General features: G+C 35.6%; 1 protein-coding gene across 1 annotated transcript in view; it reads right to left on the bottom strand.

The window, feature by feature from the left end:
- Positions 1-500: 500 nt before the first annotated feature.
- Positions 501-18316, bottom strand: part of CHIC2 (cysteine rich hydrophobic domain 2) — a 32647-nt gene continuing 14831 nt past the window's right edge. Inside the window, exons 4-6 of the mRNA XM_075091464.1 lie at positions 10812-10868; positions 10586-10645; positions 501-7672 (exon numbers count right to left, since the gene is read on the bottom strand). Coding sequence (XP_074947565.1) covers positions 7622-7672; positions 10586-10645; positions 10812-10868 — 168 coding nt within the window. The 3' untranslated portion in view covers positions 501-7621. The remainder of the gene's footprint in view (positions 7673-10585; positions 10646-10811; positions 10869-18316) is intronic.

The following is an 18316-nucleotide window of genomic DNA, read 5'->3' as shown; positions in this document are numbered from 1 at the left end:
GATTAGTTTTTGTTCATAAGGTTCAGGTTAACCAGCATCTCGTATCCAACCATCTTAAAAATACATGGATTACATAGATGGGAATGAGCCCTTTCTAAAGAAATGGTATCTGCCTTAACTAGATGGAAAGCATATCTTGTCTGAGAGTAGTAGCGTATTAAAAAAACCCAACATTCAAACAGCTTCAACATTACTGTTCAACCATAATGATAACACATATAATAAATCCCACTACCGTTAGGGCTTGAAAAGCTTAAAGAACTCCAAATGCAGACTTAATGAAAAGCCAGTTTGAAACACTTAAGGCAGGCAATGCCTCTGGACTTGGTAACTCTAGTCCTAGAGTCACCTAAATTACCCAAAACCAGTATCAACTGGAAATCAGAAGCGATCATTATATCATAAGGCAGAAATTTCTCAGGTTTCTCTTTCTTCCTCTCTCCCTACCATCCCCACCCTCCCCCCAACATATCAGATGAAAAACGGTAAGGTTTAGTAGATAGGTTAACAATTATTTTATTAGTTCATAATACATACAACTTAAGAAATGCTTTAAAAAAAGTATATTGGAGTCCATTCCAATTCTGGGTCAGGTCAGGAGAAAACAATGCTGATTTATTAAATAATATTCTATAATTCAACAATAGATCAACTTCAGTAATTTAGCAGACATGGTTAAATACTTTTAAATATGCTTATATACAATTGTGCAGCCTTAAAAAAAGTCCTTTTCTTCCTATCTTCTCCTCCCAAAGCCATGCGCCCCATGAACACAGTACTGGCCTCTAAAGCTTTCAGTCTCTCACCCGGACTTAAAATATTTGAAGAGGAATGTTACAATAGCGGAAATCGCAGCAACTCTATCTTTCTAAAGTCTTTATGAGAGGAGATGCCAACAGGCAAAATTACCATCAAGTCTCTCTATAAATAGCAGCTTCCTTAATACCCAGTTCTAGGTTAAATTATTGCTTACACATTTTCTGCCTGAAATGGATTTTTAGTCCAAAATACTGTTTTTTTCTGTTTGCCTTCTTGAAATATAACACCTTTGCAGTGACTTACGTGCCATTTACTGCTTTGTACATTTAACAGGGTTTTCCTAAGCACATACAATCCAATGCAATTCTCTGCAAATTCTTTTAAAGCCACATTAATTACACAGGAATAATTTAGCACACAACATTTAGGCACTGTTTTGTAGCTTACCGTTCTCTTTAAAATTTATGTTTGGAATTAAGTTTCATATTCTGATTGCCATACTCGGTCTTTTACAGAAACAAGAATCTGAGCTACATGTTTCAAATTGGGAACTACTCTGCATTTCTCATTATCTCACTGAACCGAACTGCTCATTGACCATATTAACAAGTAGGTACACTGCATATCCTAGCAAGTTAGAAAGCCTGTTGCAAACACAGAAGGTTCGGAGATAAACATTCAAAGTGGATGAGTGAGATATTTATATTGGTACAGTGAAATCAGTTTAAAAATAGAGCCACTAAAAATATCAGGTTTATTGCATCAGGATATCCGAGTTTTTGAAAAATTTCTAAATGTGATTTAAAAAAATGGGTTTTCAAACCTAAAACACTGAACCAGAAAAAAAAGCTTCAGCTAACCACAAAGTCTAGTTTTCAACATGAGGCAAAGTAACTTTCAAAGATGAAGTTATAAGGGGGGGAAGCATGTTTCAATAAGCATGATAAAAATGTACTATCTTCCCTCCAAAAGGGAGCATTTGTCAATGGTTCCCTTCTCCATAAAAGCTACAACCAACTACAAAAGTCTCTCCTACTCACCTGAACTTAAATTATCCTAACTGGATCGTACTCCTGGGCCTCAGATATACCGTCACATGACAGGAGCTGTCTGGACAAGTCAAGAATTTTCTTTGGAAACAATTAGCCATGCATTTCAGGCCCCAGCTTAGGAAAAGACTGTTCTGCACTCACTGGGCAGCGCTCATCAGCAATTCTGTTTCGGTCCGGATATTTTAAACTAAGAGATGCTGAGTTTTGAAGAAAGCTTACCTCAAAATCTGCATAATAGCAGAATTGTCTATCCATTAGGGCATAACCAAAATAAATTAATAACACACTTGTTAAAATAAATGTAATAGAAGTTAAGACAGCCTACATAATTACTGAAATGGATTGCTAGCTTTTACTTAACTTTCATTATTCAATACCATTTCATTCAGTCCAAAACTATTTTCTATCACACTCAGAATTCCAAACCTAGCCTCCAAATTCAATCTTTTGGGTGTTGCTACTCCTGATTCCTACGTTTCATCTTTCACCTCACTAAATCTTTCCTAATGGTTTGCTGTATTCTGAGGAGTCAAGCATTTATGAATTTTTTTCAAGAAAATAAATCTTTATGAAATATTAATGAGCTAAGTGAAACAGAAGAATTTTTCAAAAGGGCATCTTCCATGAAAACAATAAAATGTAGTTTATAAAAGACATAGTCCCAGGTGTCACACAGTGGACATACACACACCAGCACAAAAATTGTCAACATATGAAGTTTCATGCAAGGATTAACATCTTCAAAATTTTCAAAATTAATCTCTAATTCAGCCCATGCTGACTGAAACATCAGTGTACAAAAAGATGAAGTTCAAAAATTAATGAACTCTAAAATACTGTTACCAACAAAACAATGCAAATGGATATCTGTAACTAACAAAGAATAAATGCATGATGATTTTTCAGCAGTGAAATTTTTGCTTCTGGAGTAGTTCTCCCCCTGAAATTTTTCAACTTCCTTAAAAAGACAACTAATAATACTGTTTTCTCATTACACCAGTATCCCTTGATTCACCCAACCTACAGAGAAAACTTCACAAAGAATAAACACAGGAATTAAGAAGATAGCACCATTAGAAATAACCACTCTATCCAAATCAGCAAAAAACCTTCATTTTTCCTTATTCAACATACTTTGACATTCAGCAGCCTAACTAATACAGGGTAAAGGGAGCTTTCATAGCTGTATATTGATAACATTCATAATGGTCATGCATATTACAATCAGAAGTTTTCTAGGGTGCCGTTTGCAATGTAAGCCTTCATGCAGATAGGCATTCAGCTCATTAACTCCATTTTCATATTTCCTATTAGTCCCTGAGAAGTTAATATTTCTACCTACAATATGGCTATTAAAGGTATTGTAACGATCATACACTTAGCTGTTTGTTATGGAAATGCATTTTGGCTTTAGGGAGAAGCAGCACAGAAATTACAGCGAATTAGCAGCGATTAATAGAGATCTTATTTCTAAAATGCTTTCTTTTCATAAGCAAGGTTGCTAAAGAGCAACATAAATTATTTTAGTCACGGATACAAAACTAGCCAGCACCACTTACCCTTAATAAATTGCTACTATGAATCCAAGACATTTGGGGCTCTGAGACCTCTCTAATTGAGCATTTCCTTTACATCAAATCATCTGGATTTTGACCTAATGTAGGGTCATCATGATCCTTCTTTTTAATTACTCAACAGCAGTGCTGGGAGAACTTAAAAGAACGAGGGATTTTCTTTGCTTAACAAGTCTTTTGCCTCTTCAATTAAAGTGATCTCTTTAAATTGTTCAGAATTCAAATGGGGGTTTTTTTGGTGGACAATTTGCACTATTCCCAGCTGCTCAAAAACCATAAGCTAGGGCTCCCAAAACAAGCGGAACAATTTAAAATTAAGACTTTGGGGTGGGGGAGGAGGGAAGGAAATAAAGACAAGTTCTTTTTCATGGCCTTCTGGCTTCTGAGCAGTTACAGATTGCATTTTAAAGCTCTTCCCTACAATCCTGAGGGCTAAATAATGACTTTTAAAAAAATCAAAACTGATTTTTAAGTAAGCATGTATCTCAGAGATAGAGTATTACATTTAAACACCATGGTCTTGAGACTTAGAAAAAAGTATCATTTAATGAATTGATTCAGAGATTATAATTTACATCTACATACTGTAAAAAGTTTTTACAGTCTACTCTACTTGGGTTTGAGTATCATGGGAAATTCTGGATTTGCATACATAGTTTGTTAGAGTGACTTACTGAGCTATTACAAAAAATTTACTATGTGTAACCTATCTCCATAAACATTTCAATTTCTGGTGAAGTTTGCCAATCCCAGTATAAACTTCAAGTCACAGCTATTTAACAACAGATGAGTTCTACAGAACTCTTCACACAGGGTCAGGCAAAAAGCCTTTCTCCCTCAGGACCTAACACTAAAAGATCAAAAATAATGTGTTTTTATTATATTACAGTAAGAAAGAAATCTTTATTGGCCGGTTAAGGGCCACTATAGCTAAAAATTATAATTAGCTTTTACAGGGAGGCATTGATGCCTTTACCATTAGTTTTTCAGGCTAAAGGTGAAACAGACCTAAGTAGCATCATTTGTTAAATGATGATTATCAAGTGGGTACCTAACTCTTACTATTCAAGGAAATTAGAAATAGATTAAATTATTTGTAGGAATTGCTGAGTTGCAAGAAGTTGAACAAGTTAGTACAATGTAATATTTATTTTAGCAAAGAGTAGGCTGTCCTGGAAGTCCTGCTATTGCTTCTGTCCTGCTCAAACAGTTGCTACTTCATCCTTTGCAAATTGCACAAAAAAGGTAACATACATCTTCTCACTAGCACACAAAATAAACAGATTTAGTATTTTAGAAACATCAAAGGAAAATCCTGATGACTGCTGCAGGCATTAAGTAGTTGATTAAAGTTCCTGCCATGTTCAATTTCTATCACTGTAATTAATGAATTGAAAGGGATTGTATGAAAATGTTTTACAATATTCTTACTAGATGAGTGTACTACCTCATCAGGAGAGTATCAGTTTCCAGCAAGACTCATATATACATACATATATGTACACACATACATACACACACACATATATATATATGCAGTTTCTCATGTTTCCAGGTTGTATTTTAAGTCAGAGATGTTATTTTAATAAATAATCAGAAACGCTTTAAGAGGCAATTAGTCTGGCATCCTAAGGGATTTAACTTTTTATTTGCTCAGAGCTCTACTTTGGACCCCATACTAGAATTCTTAGAGACAAAGTCATAGTTAAAATACAAAAATGCCTGCTAATTAAGTAAATTACTGCGGATGCACCTAAAAGCAGACAAGATCTTAACCAGCACAACCGCTTATGATACTCTTTGTAAACCTGCAAGCCACACTCTGTTCACTGCTCTGGTTTCAGCACTCATCACGCTCAAACTAGCTTTACTGTAGGTAGGTTTGGGTGCTGCTGGCAAGGCAGTTGTGGTGTCACAGAATGTAGTATGGAAAGTTTGGGTAGCAAACTAAGGCGAATAGCTCACACTGAATGTGGTGCTGCTATGAACATATCACAACCCATATCCAACCTATCCCTCCACACTAATGAACTACCAGCGGAAAACTGCATCCGTGACACAAACCTATCTATAGAGTCAACTGAGAATTTTGATAATAAAATCTAGGCCTTGTATGATTCAATATTCATTTTATTGAAAACTGATGGTTGAAGACATCAACATATATTTCTGGTCATCACTATTTATCACCAGTTGTCATTTCTGTTCAATTCCAACCTCTCCCCTGCATCTCCAACCTCCACAACCTCAGGTGCCATCAATGTTATGCTTCTGGCCTCCCTCGCAGGCTGAAGCTGGTCTGAAATTATAACTAATACTTCTGGGTCAGAGGAGGAGTGCTGCAGGCCCAGATTTGTACTAAAGAGGGGATTGAAATTTATTTTTAAAAAGATTATAACCAGTTTCTTGGGAGAGAAACCATTGTGGGACCCAGAAGGCTGAGGCAGCACAAAACCGGTATTTGTTAATTAAAAAATTGTACTCCATCAAGTCAAAGAAGCACACTTGTAGGCTTGTACGAAAAGCATGGCTGAGCTATTTTCAAAGTAAACAGCAGGAATCCACAGACAAAAGCTGAGCAAAGGATGAGTTTTGGGAACAGATACAGAAGGCTTAGATTTAAGAAAACTTAAAACTTTCTAGACCACTCCCCACTATCAACAATTTAGGAATATAATACTCACTAGAGAATATTTTACAGAGAATAAATATTTTGAAGACATAGAAAAATAGTTCACAGCATCAAGGTATCTGTAACGTATTACCTTGAAATAAAACTTGTATTTAAAAGATTAAAAAGAGAAGATTATTCTTGTAGTGGTATCAACTTTTCATTCATACAAATATTAAGCAGAGTATATCTGTTTTTTCATATATTCACATTATTGCTTGCTATCACAACTGTACAAGGAACATATTCTTAACTTACATTAATGTTCATGTACAGTAATTTTAGACACCTAAAGCAAATATGATTGAGTTGCAATTAGAAAAAAAAACTGTGTGAAGATATGTACAACTGAGATAAGAAGAAATGAAATACAACTGGCCTGACCCAAGCATACATCATATATCCAGTTAAAAAAAGCCTTGTAATTGTGCAGAAAATAAGCTTTGTAAACAAAAACGAGCAGAAGCAAGGGTGCAATAAATAATTATCTAACACATTTAAACTTACACTGTTGCCCAGTGTACCCTGCTTTGATTATTTTTAATACACAGCATCTGCTTTTACATCTGGAACCATACTGTTCAAGATTTCTTCAATAACTTTTTTCTGTTTATGTGGCTTTAAAATAAAGCAAAACAAAAAAACCTGAAAGGTCCTCTTGGACAATAAGTGTTAGTAAAACAAGTCCTTCTGCACCCCTGTGTATGGGATCTGGTAAACAGTAGGAACAAAGCTCATACATGGCATCAGCCTGAATTAAAACAGCTATGTCATAACCTGCAATACTAATATATTTTTGCGATCTTGAGTCCTATTGATCAGATGCATGCAATTCTCTCAGCGATTCTTTTAGTCTGAGTAAAATAATTCTATTTTGCTGCGCCTTTTTTTTAAACCTTTAAATTAGAACTTTCAGAACCAGCTGACAGGACTTCTTCATGAAAAGCACAGAGATTTCTACTAATGCAATGACATTTGGGTTCCAAAAAGCAGAGTTTCAGAAAGAACTTTACCTTCTTCTTTTGTTGGCAGAGGCTAGCCAATGCCCCAAAAAGAAATAAAAATATTTACAGTTGACTAGTCACTGACAAAAGTTTAGGAGGGTCTTAGAAGGTACTTCAGTATGTAAATGAATGATTAAAAGGACTTACACAATGTACAGTCAATCAGTTGTGTCATTTTGGGATAAAAAAATACCTGCTCGCTTGTATACCATTTTCAGCTATGTATTTATAGTAATATATATATGTACACACACGCGCGCACACATATAAAAGACTCTTTGCAAATCAAGATACATTAACAAACAGAAGTAGTAAAAGTAACAATAACTTAAGTAGTAGTTAACATTTGCATGAAATGACTCTGCAGAGTTTGACCAAATGCACTTAGAACATGCTCTTATTAAAAAAAAAAGACAACAAAACAAAAATACCAAACAAAAAAGAATGAAAAAACCACAAGATTCTGTAGAACCAATGCTATGTCACCACCAGGAGAGCACCAAGCAAGGCACCATTGGAAAGACAACATACTGGAATAAGTGTCTATAAATAAATCAAATGTTAATCTGGTCGAAAAATCGGTGTCTTTGGTAAAAATTCTATAAGGATGACCTGTATGAAAAGAAAACAAATATATATTAAACGTAAGATGACACCAATCCAATTATCTATCACAATGATAATTTACATGCCTTTTCATTTTTAAAATACATCAAGCTGTGATGACAATCAAGGATCACAGTGCTTTTCTTCGGTAGGCAACAATTACAAAAGTCACGTTTATTATTGTTTCAGAGTAGAAAACCAAAACTCTTAAAGAATCAAATTCAATTGGAAAAGTTTGCCTACCAACACCTAACACATCTAAACAAACTGAAATAAGCTACTACATAATTATTCTTTAATATAAATAATTTACCTTATTAGGAAAAATTATAAAAGAAATGTATTCATTTAAAAAACCAAAAGGCACAATGTATGCAAAGTTAATTTTCAATTACACATGCAATTCCCTTTACTTCAAAATTATTTCCACTTAATATAGAATTCTAAATCATGTTTATAGTTCAAAACTTGTATAGAAAGGTGTATCAACCTTTGCATAGTACCCCAATCTAAGAAATCTGCAAACAGTTGAAACAAGACACTTGACTACTGCTTTTGTATGATTATTCTTACGGTCCCAATTCAAATTTGAACTATGTGCTTCTGAGCGATGTACACATGGTAGGGTACACTCCAGAATACAGTCCAAATATTTATCCTACTTTAAATAGAACGCTTAAAGAAAATGTTCACTTGTGCACTTTCTTCAGAGAGACAGCCATAATACAGCAGCATGATTGTCCGCGTGAACAAATAAATGCATCTGGTAACACGACTGAGGATTTTATTCAGTTGTAAGGGGAGCCTGCCTTTCTAAGAAGTCAAAAAAAGATTTTTAAAATGTTTTTGATTGTAAAGGAGAACACAACTTGGCTGCTTCAACACTGCATCTCTGATAGCATACTGAGCATCAGAAGAGTAGTTAGTTTCTGATTTTACTTCTAAGGCAAACATTTTTGAAATAACTAATATCTCACTCAAGTGTGTAAGTTTATTTTTAGGGACATTTTAGAAGTGACTTGTTGGCAGAAGTGATGCAAACTGCTCAAAATCCATTGATCACAGACACGAGTCAACCACTGGATGCTGCAGCAATACCAGGGCTTCTGATATTCGGGCAAAGTTTCAAAAACAGAGCAAGAAGCAAAGCTGGAACACTGTGTTTGTGCCAAAGGTGTAAGACTATCTTGTCTTTATTTAATTTATGTAATTATTTATTTAATTTAGCATCTACAACAGTGGATTTATAAGCTCAAGTTGTCAAAGCACCATGTTTTGGGTACAAGAGTCTAATTTAAATTACCTCTTTTGAAAAAAAATTGAGGATAAGAGTTTCTTATTTAAAATTAAATCATGAACACAACATTAAAGGTAGTTTTAAAGAGACCAGCAAATTAGTTCACTGAAAATGAGAAAATGGTGCAGAGAAGTTTTGTAAAAATTTTCTCATTGAATATATCCAGAGATAATATATTAGACATTTCACAATTGAAAATAAAATTTTCCATCTTTATCCTGTAAAACCGTATGTCCAGGCATATATATTATTAATGTAAACAGGTCAACTGATTTTCAGTTGTATTTAATAGAGTGAGTGTTCATCTGTAAATGTTGCTGGGCCACAGCATTTACAAACTAGCATTGCATGTGTTTTTTCCAATTGACTCTGCAAAACATTGGATGCAACAATGTTTTCCCGTACAAAACCAAAATTTTCACTGAAATAAAAACCCCTTCATTTAGGTAACGCTCAAATCTACTTTCTGAAATCTACTTTATTCCATTTCCAGTCATATCTCATACCTCTAAACTAAAAACATGTGTAGAATAGATGTTACTAAAAGTCTGCTTATTCAGTGAACTGAATAGAGCCATTCTATTTTAAAAATGCATTTTAAAGACCTTATGTTTCAGACTAGAAATAAGATCTAATGTAGAAACAGGAAAAAGGGGGAGACTAGAAGAAAAATATTCTTTTAATATAATTTCCAACTATTTAATCATTTTTAAAATTTCATATGCATAATAGCTTTGTTGTTTTAATGAACAAAGTATCATGAAATGAAAGATCACAGATAAGTTGGAACTAATACAGTAGATATTTCTCAAAGGCTAATTTTTATTTTTAAAAGTTAACCCTTCCTATCGCCTACTTCCGAGAGCATTACAGGAAGTTATGCAAATTCTAACATTTCTTATATTTTAGCAGCTTAATTTTATCCTATGTACCTCCAAGGTATTTTGAAAATGGAAGTAAAAACAGCACCAAAAAAGAGCAAGGAGGTTGCAAGCCAAAACTGAAATCCCACATTGGACATCATTCCTTTTAAACTGCATAGAACTTCTCACTGCGTATTTCCAAGAAGGGCTTATGGAGTCTCAGCCAAAGACTGAAGTAAGTTAAAACGCCAGAGACTGGCTTAAAAATATTTTCATGACACCAACTGGAGATAAAGATACTTTCAAGACAGTTGAGGTAAGGGGCAGTTAAAATCTAAAGAGGCTAAAGGTTTCTTAAGCTCCAACAGCTTAGTTGAAAGGTCTTCTTCCATACTTTCAGACTTGATTAGCATTATATAAAACAGCCATATCTGACTTGCTGCGTAACCAAAGTTGTGGTTATTCTTTATACAGCATCTAAAATTTCACACTCCATCAGCACATGTTCAAGCTATTTTATCTTGGCAATTAATTTATTATTTTTCAGAACACAGTGAAGCCTTGTTTTCAAGTCATTCATAACTTTATAAATCAGTCCTGCACATGAAACCATGCATCTGTGAACCGTAGAAAATCCTTGCACTCAGGCGATTAAGCTCCTGACACCTTTACTGATTAATAATCATGAAAAGAATAAGATCAGAAGCAAAATAAATGATCATTTAATAGAGAAACTCACAAAACAGCCCTTTAACTTACATATTCCATCATGTTATTCGTTTCACATTTCCTTTTGCTTAGTCTCCAATGCAAGCACAGCTAGACAAGGAGGAAAGAAAAAGAAGAAAAATGAGCTGTATTTTATTGCAGCACACAGACTAGCCCATTTGTCCACCTTTCATATTTTTCGTTCAACAAAAGCATCTGTTTCCATACTGTGCAATTCAAACTCCAACAGTACGAAGCTGCTCCCTGCGGCACTCACCTTGTGGTATAACCTATTGTTTTCCCATTCTAATAACTTCTCAATCGATCTTCGTGTCTGGAAGACAAATGAGAAAGAATTTTACTCTTGACTGGTTTTAGAAAAACTTTGTTTTGCAGCTGCTTTTGTGTGAAAAGGAGAGAGGTACAGGACAGTGACTGAGTACAGGGTGGTCTGTAGTGCTATCAAAACTTCTCTGGTATTAAATAGTAACTAGAAGAGAAATAACTTTTTATGAGACCCAAATAACTCTCTTCAACCATTTTGGAACAAAAACTGTTCATATATACGCCTTCTGGTTCCTATGGCAGTTATAACTTTAAAACCACAGAAACTGTGAAGTGATGTAAGTACAAAAGCAGGAACACGGCTCCCCCAGTATCAGTGGTCTAAATGCACTGGGTCTAGAAGGTCGGCCTCTAAATAGACAAATGCCTTGAACTATTTTGCAATGCTGTGGGTCAAGTACAAATATGCAATACTTGAAACAAAAGAGAAATTTCTGTTACTTTTATATCCAGATTTGAGAAACTGAAAACCAAATGCAGAAAGTTACAGTAAACTGCACAAATTAGTATTACTAAACCTGTGATTTGTATAAAAAGCAAGGCCAATATTTAGGATTCTAAAGCAAAGTTTTACTGCCTATGTTGTTCACACTTGACACTACAGATAGCTATTCTGCACAGCTTTTTAAGATTATGCATGCTAGTATTAAAGGGCATTCTGTGCTGTAAAGTTTCACAGCATTTTGAATATAATTATTTAGTTATATTTACATTTGAGAAATACATTCTGACATCTATGGTCATTTGACTGCCAGAATATATACTGCTTAGCTCTAAATGGGATTTGCCAGTGACTATGAATAAAAAGAGGATAATTCATGGTGCCAGGTGTTAAGATGAGACCAACAGAGCTGCAGGTGCAAAAGGACGGAGCAATGACAAGGATCAAATACAACTTAGTGCAGCTGCAGCTTCCTTACAAGGCAGAGAGGGGTGAGGGGAAGGGATGAGAAAGCATCTTGCTGTTATTACTACAAAATACAAGTACTGTAAGTGAACCTTAACAAATCAAACTAAATGCTGTCATGAGAAACGAGAACGTCTGAGTGAAATAAAAATTAAACAATATATTATTAATTTCCCACCAATGTGAACATCTTGGTTGTCAAGCATCAGTTTCTCCCTAGTTTAATACCAAAGCAGTTGTGGGGAAACACATCTAAGCATGTACTGTGGTCACATGATTAAAAATTAGATCACTGCTATGAGTAATCATTACACTGAATTTTTATTCTATTTTAAAAAGCGCAAGTCAAGGAATTATCAGAAGGTGGATGTGCCAGTGACTAATTTATCACATCAATTGGGAATTGAGTATTTTGGGGGTTATTGTTATTATTATGTTTTTAAAGACAGTGCCCTTTAACAATAATCAGTAGACCTCACTTGTTTCTTTGTAAAGATAGCCTTTTAGAGTCTGCTCTCCTTTTAAATGAAAATAGGGCAGCAGTTATGGTCACACTTTTGTTAATTTAGTTGCCAGTCAGCTCCAAATCAAAAGAAAATAAGGCTGCAGAGTGTAATTAACATTCAGTTCAGTCGTTTTGTCCCTTGTCTAGCCCCCAAGCTTTGTTAAAATTGCCATCTGAATGCTGAAGGCTGTAGGGAAATCGATTTGATTCTAATCGCACCATGAAAAGAACATGATCTAACTGCTTTCAGCCCTCCGTAAATCTGTACTAGGTCTTTAGCACAATGCAACTTCCAATTTAAAAAGCACTGAATGTCTCGTCAATGACTTTGTGAAGAAAAAAGAACAAGGAGCAGACATAAAAATTCCAATAGTTGTTTAAGCATTAAAGTTCATTTGCATCACAGCAAACCTGAAAAGGGCTGACCTCTCAAACCGCCTCTCAGGTCTATGAAGTTGTAGCCTTGACAAGCTCACATTGACAGAGCTCATTGACTCTGAAAGGCTACTCTATCAATGGTGAAAAATGGCAATAGGTTCTACTCTGAGCAGGCATCTGCCTGCCCACCCGCTGCTAAACCAATGGCAAAACTGATTCAAAACCTGAATCTACCTTGTAATCTTCCTTTCCAGGACCTTTTAATAATAGATTAAGATCACTATACAATTTAATTTCATTGTTTGCCCCAAAGAGTGTGAAAAACATCCAAGCTTTTCAAATTCCAATAAAGTTACATATATATTACAATACATACGCATAAATAAGAAATTGATAGGTAGTTATGTACTATTAATTGGTTTATTTAAATAAGAAGCCAGTTTAAAGTCATTTGACTACCATGAGATAAAAACGCATGCAGCCTCAAGACCACAATCATTTATCTTCCCAGAGCCTTAAATACAATCCCTCTTGTAGTATATTTTGGGACAGCCATAACTCCAAAATCATGCCATACTATCAATACAGAAATGTTAATGAAAATTAGACTGTAAAATATTTCTGCAAACCTCAGAGCCTGGAATAAAAAGAAGTGAATTAAACAGCATCACACAATTCGCTATAGTAAGTTTTCTTCCACTTTGACAGGTGAAAAAAAGCACTTGCACGTGCAGCTTAATTAATCACTGCTCTTGACATCTCAATGATTTACAGTGAGGAGCAGGTGAGGATATACAAAACCAGAAAGGAACACTTGATTTGAGTGTAGCATTTCCAGCACACTAGGATGACAAGCTTATATATTCTATCAATGGTGTACAGAAAAACCCATACAGCAAATTATTTGTTAGCTGCAACAAAAGCACAAATTAAGTGGAAGAGAGACTTGCTTATTAGGAAGATTTAATACTATCCAGCTCTTAAAATTTTTTTCTTAAAAAACCCAATCCAATATTTGAGCAAAGCTAAAACTGCAATTCAAGTACTTTTTAGCATACCAATTATAAGAAAGTATGCTTTGTAACATACTCACTGGGGAAAAAAAAAAAATCAGTGTCTTTAATGTTATCCACAGAATATTGTGAAAAGGACCTCTTCAGCCAACTATCTACATGCAATGTTTAATGAAACACTCTTGTAAAATAACCAATTCTTTAAAGATACTAATGTTTGACAGTGTCTTGAAAAATCAGGCTACCAAAAAAGCCCAACTCAGAACACACTTTCACCAATGCTTATTGCTCCCAACTGAGTAAAATAAAGTTTTGTCCTTAAACATGGAAGAAGAAAAAAACAGGAAGATTAAGGATGAAGTTTTTACACAAAAAAAAGGTAGTACTGAATACAAATAGTCTGTTACCTGTATTACCAACTGCAAGACCTTTCTGTTATGTCTTTGCAGTGTCTAGTGAAGTTATCTTACAATTCCAGATGCAGCTACTATGTGGACTGGGAGGCTGTGGAGCCACAGGGCCCCCTCTTGCAGTGCATGACCTGGAACATGCATGCTACACTAAGCTGTAGTAGTGAATGGGCCAAAGCCTCCTCAACTCCTGCTGTAATTCAGTGAATGACTGGTACAATATTAAACAAAAGGATCTTACATGACTCCCAGAACAGTACTAATTTGAGTACCTCCCTTTGCTTCATTTAAGTGGGGAAACAACATGGACAGTAACAACACGATCCTCCACTATCAATTTTATTCATAGTTGTCTGGGAACAACAGAAGAATCTCCTGCTACAAGCATTTGATCTTTGACTTCTCATCTGAAAACTCCAAACCTATGCAAGTGTACTGCAACGTTAGTCCAATAAATGGTATGTGGACATTTTCAAATTCCTTCATATAAACCTTTACCACAATCAAGTATTAACAATTTTTAATATTGCCCTGAAAAAATACACTTTATGCTCAAATACCAAAATACAAAGAGACCCATTTAAGCAGATTTCTGTTGATTCTCATATGCCCACAATTTGTATTACAGCCCACGGAAGAAACAGGAAGGATCCTACCAGAGGTCTGAACAATACCATCCCCACTTACTCAAAAAGAAATGATATAAGCAGGAATTTCTGTTCATTCTCCAAACATATACCCGACTACAAAATTTATACCCAAGTAATTTAGTCATCAGACAAACACTGATATATAAAGTTAGAAGATAACCTAGTCACACAACTATATGCTCACTTTCAACATGCCAGAACATCCCCCAAGTCAATTTTGAGGCCCATATTGGTGCCACAAAAATGCCACAGCTGTACCCAGAACACGCATAACTGAATTGCATACATCTTCGTTCATCCTGAGAAAGTCCCCACCTTGAACACTGATCACAAATAAACCCTTTAGAAACTGTAAATTCGTAAAATTCCCATCTCTGAGGAATTCTCTATTTGTGCCGGGCAAAGATGACACAGGTGAAATCTGAGCTGATTTCAGATCCTGACATCCTGGAATACCTGCTTCAGCACATACAATAAGTAATTTGAAAAGGTGTCTGCTCAGCAACATCGGTGTATCTTGCATCATCTTTCCTTTCAGTAGCTGGGATATTTCTTACTAGAGACTATTGTAAGGGTGCTCATCCCAGAAGCCACTGTAGCATCCATGCAAGAAAGTGAGTGAAACCCATACTAGATGGATTGAAGAATATTTGGAAACAAATGTAGCATTCTGGTGCTTTTTGTACAGTCTTGAAATAATTGCCTGTCCAACAGGATTATTGTCGCTGCATCTTGTCTTACCTTATGGATGATTCTGGGCAGAAAGTGAGCCCAGACTAAAGCTCCTGATCAGGCAAAGAGAAACATAATCAGCAGAATTCTGGAGCAGAACTGACAACATCAAGTTGACCTCAGGAAACTTCCCATTATAAGAGACAGCCCTGAGGATATTGTCCCACATCCTCACACAATCTATAAACTGACCTAATTTGTATGGGTCTCAACCCTGGCTTAGTACACCACAGAGAGATTAATTTAAAGTTTAATGAATCAAATCAGATCAACTACTTTCTGGAAAGGTCTCTTCCACTACATTGTCTGCTGATATGAAGGGAAGCACAACGTTATTTGACATTACTGCACGTAGCAGTTTAATATCTACGCCAAAGACGATTCCTCAGAGACTCTGGTTACCTTGATTCTCAAACTCCTGGACTGTTTAAGAAAGCAGTAAAGCCATGAAACATGTGAAGAATAGGGAAGGTGTGTAGAAACATACACCCCATGTACTTTATCCGGGAATACAATGCAGAACATCTTGTTGTATTATCAGCAATGTATTAACTGATAAATACTCATCCAGAATCTTCTAAATTCATTTTGGTCTGCAGTAGAAACATGTGGCAGAGAGGGAAGTTCCTAAAAGTTGATTACAAAAGTCTTATATAAAAGTTTCCTCCAAATACAGACAATCCAAGAGACTCAAGATGCTACCTTGGTATTTTAGCCACAGAATATTTTAGCTGTTCTATAACAGCTAAGTTGCCATATAAGTGTAGCTAGCTATTTTCTGTAATGAGGTGGCAGCAACTAGAGCCAGCCATTGTGGAAACCTCATACTATGGAGAAGCCTTATAGAAGAAATGGTCCTGACCTTGATGAAATTAACATACTTCCCTTGAGAACACCTAGTTGAGATGTGGAAAAACACATTTCACAGGCAGACAGATGTTGAACTGATCCTTGAAGCATCAGGCTTATAACTAATGTTACTTGAATTTGTAAATAAAGATTTGTAACTGTTATTCTAGGATTAAATTCTAGCTCTGATTCTCTGTCATTATAAGGAAACAAAAAACATGAAGCTCCATTCCATCCAAACAAATAATTCAAATCTGGCCTTGATAACCTAATGCATCCACCTCCTGCTGAAGGACATTCTCACAGAAAATGAACACATAAGACGGAATTGACCGTAACAGGGATGAAAATAGCATTGAATCTCCACCAAATAACTCATCTGGTGTCATCCACTGTGGGAAATTTTAAACCAAACATGGATAAAAATTCCACCTCCATCTACTCTTTTAAGGCTACAGAGACGTTAATTTGGGTGTGTCTCGCTTATTTCCAAAATATCCAGTAGTATGCTATGGAACATAGTTCAAGGCCAGTGCAGGTGGAGAAACTAAGGCATCTCAGGTTACATCTCTATAAGGAAATGAAACTGTGCCCAGAGACATTCCCATTCGCTTGAAGCCAGCTGGCAGGGAACAGCTTACATCTATATCAGTAAGTTTTCATAACCTCCAAACCACTCATATTGCCTGGAGCATTCTGATAGTGCCTGGGAATTGTTACACAATACAGATCAGAGCCTGCCAGGGACCTCTCAGAGTATAAATTATAAAGCGCCAATTCCTAGAAAACCTCCCAGGTTTAATTTATTAGTATGTAGGAAGCCTTTGACTCCTGCTGTTAGGAGCGTCTGAGGGCAGGGGCCAAGAATGGAAGAGAAGCTACATGGCCAGAAACACTGAAAGGCAGCACAACTTCACAAAACAACTCTAGAAGGCCCTGTAAAATCCAGTGCTTCACTAGTATGCGTGCTGAAGAGAATCATCTGTCTGAGAGGGACAGCTTCTACCATGCCTTGCCCACCTAGGATTGAACCATAAAATTACAGAATCCCAAGTAGTTTGATCCTATAGCTAGTTAACCAATTTAGAAAAAATAAGCCTGGCTACTTAACAAATATTTTCCATCATCATCATTATTGTTCCAAATTCAGCAATTTATTCCAAAATTCAGCAAAAAAAATCTTCGTGTGGAACAATGAAAAATACCTAGTCACTTTCCACTTTACGTCTATGTTTGGTACAGTAGAAGACTTAGACTCCTTCAGTCTTCTCTTTTGTAGAACTGTCCCCCTCATCCTCCCAACTGTTTTGTCAGCAGTTGTGTTTCTTGAACCCTTTTTTTGTTAAACAACAATTTACTTTATTTATACAGAGCACTTGAGTTACTGAGAGTGCTCCATTTACTCGGAAAATGTTTTAACCTGCTTTGTTTAATAAAGTGAAAAAGCGAATACATCCCAGAGCAAGACAACTTTGAGGTAAAGCAAGAGAAGAGGCACAGAAGTGTCACTGCCTCACACCTCCCAGCAGTCCATTCGAGGTTTGTTTGGTTTACAGTAACACAGCCTAGCAAGTTATTGTGCAGTGAAGCACTTTCTACCTATTTTAATTTTATCACATGAATTTCAGATAATTCTGCATTCTCTTTCCTCAGTGTTTGCATATGCTCCCTATTTGGCATCATCTACAAGTTGCTAAACACAGAAGCCTAAAAACGACCCTTCCTAACCTGAATTCCAGATCTGACAACTAGCTTGCCCATTTTTAGCATGGTCTTTCAAAATAGCTCTGTAGCTCATATTCATTTTTTCAGAAACATGTCAAATTGGACATGAAAAGCAATACAAAAAGCAGTATTAAAACCAAACCACTGTATGATCTATGGCTCCCTCTAGATACCTTAACCATCAAAATGTAAAAGATGCTGTAACATGGAAATATTAATACTTAACACTTAAGTACATGTATTATTTTGATTAATATTAGAATGTTCA

The sequence above is a fragment of the Phalacrocorax aristotelis genome, chromosome 4 (genome assembly GCF_949628215.1).
Source record: "Phalacrocorax aristotelis chromosome 4, bGulAri2.1, whole genome shotgun sequence".
Classification (NCBI taxonomy): Eukaryota; Metazoa; Chordata; class Aves; order Suliformes; family Phalacrocoracidae; genus Phalacrocorax; species Phalacrocorax aristotelis.
The sequence above is the reverse complement of the archived record's forward strand: the minus strand, read 5'-3'. Positions and strand labels throughout refer to the sequence as shown.